At 58.7% G+C, this 4665-nt stretch overlaps 1 protein-coding gene across 1 annotated transcript; it reads right to left on the bottom strand.

Annotated features, from left to right (window-relative positions):
- Nucleotides 1-3014: 3014 nt before the first annotated feature.
- Nucleotides 3015-4153, bottom strand: NPBWR1 (neuropeptides B and W receptor 1). The gene has a single exon (XM_042973359.1). The coding sequence runs from the start codon at nucleotides 4002-4004 to the stop codon at nucleotides 3015-3017; it is 990 nt and encodes a 329-aa protein (XP_042829293.1). The 5' UTR covers nucleotides 4005-4153.
- Nucleotides 4154-4665: the final 512 nt, after the last annotated feature.

Here is a 4665-nt window from a genome sequence, read left to right as displayed (position 1 = left end):
AAATAGTGATGTGTGGGCTAAATAACATAAGCGATTTCTCTCCCATCTCACTCTCCACACGAGTGGCTCAAATATTAAAGAAACGAGGCTTGTGATTATAAGATAAAAGCTTATCGTGCTTTTCTGCCCATCCTACGTTCTAGAGTTTTTTGTCCTAATTAGCAGTTAGACATCATTCTCACAATCAACCGAAATAAAGGAGAAGAAGATTTCATTCTTAATCTTGCCCTGTCAAACACTTCTATTTATTCGCTGGCTTCCCCATTTAGGGATCTTTTCCGCGGAGGCACTGAGGCGACTGAATGATGGTTCCCATGTTCTCGGGCAATTGGAACATCCACTCATCAAACAGAAAATGTTTCAGCTTTTATTTTAAACTGGGTTTGTCTCAATGTGGACTAGCGATTTGGATTTCTCCGTGCTAATATGAAGGCAACAACCTAGAAATGATGGCACAATAGTTTATCCAGGGATTAGGAAGCCAGGGTGAAAGTCCTACTTAATCCCACACACACCATGGTAGGTACGGACCCCAACCCAGGCCTTGCTGTGGCCAACACAACAATGTCAGTCCATCTTTTCCAACAGTCTCTGTCCAAGATTCCAAGACTGCCCAGGCGAACCCGTGGTAGGGAGGATACAGTGGACAGATGGGTCACTCAGCTCTCCCCCGCTCTGTGTCCAGAGGATGTCAAAGTACAGCTGCAGAGTTTATGAAAACCGATGGAGTTTCAAATCCCCAGGGTTCAACCGGCTGTGTTTGTGGCCAGATATCCACTTGATTCTCTGTCCATCACCAGAGATATAACGTGGCAGTGACTCTAAGCTTAAAACTTTAATTTTCAAAAGTCACTCAAGATTCATAAAAGAATTTTGTGAGTCATAAAGAAAATCAATAAAATGCTTCCAAGAAATTTGAAAGATACTGCAATGAATTTCAAGGGGTCTCCGAAGGCCACCGGCCGGCAGAGGACTGCTCAAATGTACATTATTGAAAATGTAATGGAGACATTTAAAAAAAAAACCCTGTATTTGGGACGATTTACCATTATTGGTTACCCAAGATAGAAGGTTTCTAAATTTACTTTTTTTTTTAAACTTATAGCTATGAATTACTGTTCTGAATAACTTTGAGGTTGAAGGAAGCAATTGTCATTGACCAAAATCAGAAAGGGAGTTTGCTCTCTCCCACGCAAAGGAGACTTTTTCCCTTCTATGTATTTTTGAAAGGTATTTTGTACCTAAATAATCGAGAAATGGATTCACGCCCACCAAACTAAGCAAGCAAAACCCGCCGGGAACATTCACACTCTCTTTCACACCTAACCCTGCGCTATAGGAAACAGATGTTTCTAGAAATTTTCATTCCTGTTTGGAATCCATCCCAAAGAAAAACTTGCCCTTCGAAACACTGTAATCAATGACTCTAGGCTGGTTAAGGCTTTGCCCTCGTGTCTGAGGCGTAAAGTGCCATGATTGGGCAAACCGAAGCCTCAGTTCCCTCTCTTAATCCACTTGCCTCCCATTAGTAAAGATAGAAATAGAGATAGAGGGCTGGTCAGGCTCCCTTGTGATTCCAGAATCGGATTATTTACCGGGTTCACCTGACTTGCACTAAGGAACAAGCCATAGGGAATCGACAGCTCCCTGTGGAAAGGAATCCAATAGGGGCAAAGATGAGGGTCTGAGCCATTTCGGCTTCCTGGCTCTCCCTCGGGCAAAAGGGATGAAGAATGCGAGGAGAACGGGATCGAAGGAACGGATACACACTTCTTTGTAATCTCGTTCGGTCCTCACACAAGTTTTGTGACATTAGGCCACACATATTTGTGAAGTTCTCGGTCCTGAAAAACAATACTCGCACAAAGAATTGAGACGAACCGGTCCAAGCTGTAGGAGAGGTCACCTGGGGCAAAGGGGCGTAGGAGGACTGAAGCCATTTGTGGAAAGCAGCGAGGACGGGGACCCCAGAAGAGTAAGGAGCAGTTCAGCAGGTGTGCTCCGAGGCGGAGCTGGATTTTAGGACGCTTTGCGCGGAGCAGCTGGCTCCGCAAGGGGGCGCCACCGCCGCGCGCCTGGGACACTCGCGGCTCCCGGCCTTTGCGAGCCGGGCGAGCCGGGCTCCCCCGGAGTCTGAGAGTCGTGGAGCATTTTCAAGTGAAAGCGGAGGCAGGAAAAGCGAAAGGCAGAGAGAAAAGGAGCTAAAACAGGAAAGGGGAACCTTCACTGTTCTTACCACCGTGGTGGGTAGTCACAGCCAAGCTCCAGCCTCCTTCACCCAAATCCCACGCCTCCGCCAGACGCGCGCACTCCCGCGCGCTCCACGGGCCCCCTAGCACCCCGGAGGAGTGGGCGATGGAATGCACGAGACCGGACCCGCTTCCGCAGCGATTAGGGCGAGGGAAGAAGGACTCGATAGAGGTCCTGGCCAGGCTGGTCGCGGGCTTGAGCAGTCAGTGCCGGAAATCGAAGAAGCAAGGTGCAGGGCGAGCGCGGGGCCGACGCCTGGGGGCGCCCGCGGCGTCCTCCAGCCCCGGTCCCCGCCACCCCCGAATCCCGGGATAGAGTCGAGGGCTCCACCTAGAGCCTGGGTTGCGAACGCCTTGGGCGGCAGGAGAGAGGGGGGCGGCGCAGGGGATTCCCAGCAATACCGGCCCCCTTCCCCTCCCCATTCCTCCCCTCCCCTGTCAAACTCGGGGGGTCGACTCGGTGTCCTTTGGCATTAGAGAGAAGTGAGCGTGCGTCCTCGGCCGCAACAGTCCTTCTACTCAGTGTGCTCCCGCATCCTCGGGAGGGCTTCACCAATTCAAATTCGGACGCAGCCCTAGCGCGTCGGATTCCCGAGGTCTGAGCCGGAGCCTCAGGGAATCTGCGTCTCCGGCAAGTTTCCGAGCGCCGCGGGCGCCTGCTCCCTCCGCACCCGCCGGGGCTGGCGCGGCCGGGACCCGGGCGCAGGGCGCGCGCGGAGCGGAGCGGGGCGGGGCGGGGCGGGGCGGGGCGGGGCGGGGCGGGGGTCAGGCGGCAGCGCGGCAGGCCAGCAGCTGGCGGAGGCTCCTGCGGAAGCTGTCGTCCAGGAAGGCGTAGAGGAAGGGGTTGAGGCAGCTGTTGGCGTAGCTCAGGCTGGTGATGAAGTAGGAGGCCGCGATGACGAGCGGCGTCTGCGGGAGGTCGGTGGTGAGCGCCACCACGGTGCTCAGGTGGTAGGGCGTCCAGCAGAGGAGGCACACGGCCAGGATCACCACCACCAGGAGGGTCACCCGCTTCTTCGCGCGGTCCAGGGCCTTGGCGTGGCTGTCCAGCCGCATGGCGCGCAGCCTGCACAGCAGGACGCCGTAGAGGACGCAGATGGCGGACACGGGGATGGCGAAGCCGAGCACCAGCGTGTAGAGGCGGCTCGCCCGCCACCAGAAGGCCTCGGGCTGCGGGAAGACCAGCACGCACTGGCGCCGGCCCTGCTCGTCGTCGAGCCGGGCGAAGACGGCGAAGGGCAGCACGACCAGCGTCACGAGCCCCCACACGGCCAGGCTCACGGCGCGCGCCGCGCGGTACGTGCGGCCGGCCACCCGGCGCGACTCGGCCGTGGCCAGCACCACCAGGTAGCGGTCGGCGCTCATGACCGTGAGGAAGTAGAGGCTGGAGAACGTGTTGTACTGGTCGATGGCCACGATGAGCTTACACATGAGCTCCCCGAAGGGCCACCGCTGCAGCAGGAAGTCGGCGATGTTGACGGGCAGCACGAGCGTGAAGAGCTCGTCGGCGATGGCCAGGTTGAGGATGAACAGGTTGGTGACGGTCTTCGTGCGGGGCGCCCGCAGCAGCACGTACAGCACTGCGGAGTTGCCAGCCAGCCCCACCGCGCAGATCACCGCGTAGACGACGGGCACGGCCACGGCCAGCGGCGGCGGCAGCGGCGGCGGCAGGCTCGACGCGTTGGGGCAGCCCAGCGCGGGCCCCGGGCACGACGCGTTGGCGGGCCCCGGCTCCGAGAAGGTGTCGTTGTGCATGTCGGCGAGGGCAGGGGAGCCGGCGACCCCGTCTCCTCCACGGCCGCCCCGCCGGGCTCTGCGGCTCCCCCGGGGCCGCGTCCGCGCGGACCGCGCTCCGACTCCTGTGGCTCCACCACCCCCCCCGCGGAGGCGCGTTCCCCGCCGTCCTCTTCCCCCGCGGTCGCCGCGGACTCTGGGGCTGCAAAACGGAATCGAGAGGTCGGGTTACGATGACAGACGTGCGGCGACAGCGAGAGGCGCGATGCCGAGGGGAGGGGAGAGGCGCCGCGGCGGCCCCAACCTGCCCCCACGTGACCTCTCTCCGCCACCTGTTGAAATCCTATCGTAACCAGTTGAACACCTCGAACAAAGTGCGACAGAGAAACGAGTCCTGACCCTTCGTAGGAAAAACACCAACCTGTCTCTTCCGCTTTAAGACGCCCCTGGCCGACGCGGGTCTCCCACCTTCCGTGCGTCCTCTCCAAGAGTGAGCTCAGTAGCGATCTCTAGGTCACCTAGCTAGCGGGGAAGGGGCCGCCTTTGCCCGGGCGGGGAGGTGGGGAGACCGCCGACTGCCGCGGCGCCAGCCAGCCCGGCGTCCGCCTCCCCTCTTCGGCCCCCGGCGCCAGCGCGCGTCTACGCGGGTGCAGCCCCCGCGCTCCTGCAAGCTCCGGGACCG

Source organism: Panthera tigris, chromosome F2, assembly GCF_018350195.1.
Source record: "Panthera tigris isolate Pti1 chromosome F2, P.tigris_Pti1_mat1.1, whole genome shotgun sequence".
In the NCBI taxonomy this organism is placed as follows: domain Eukaryota; kingdom Metazoa; phylum Chordata; class Mammalia; order Carnivora; family Felidae; genus Panthera; species Panthera tigris.
Note: the sequence above shows the minus strand (reverse complement) of the source record. Positions and strands in the feature narration are given on the sequence as shown.

Bases quoted from the DNA above. Each gene is read 5' to 3' on its own strand.
- NPBWR1 (XM_042973359.1), bottom strand. From the start codon at position 4,004: ATGCACAACGACACCTTCTCGGAGCCGGGGCCCGCCAACGCGTCGTGC.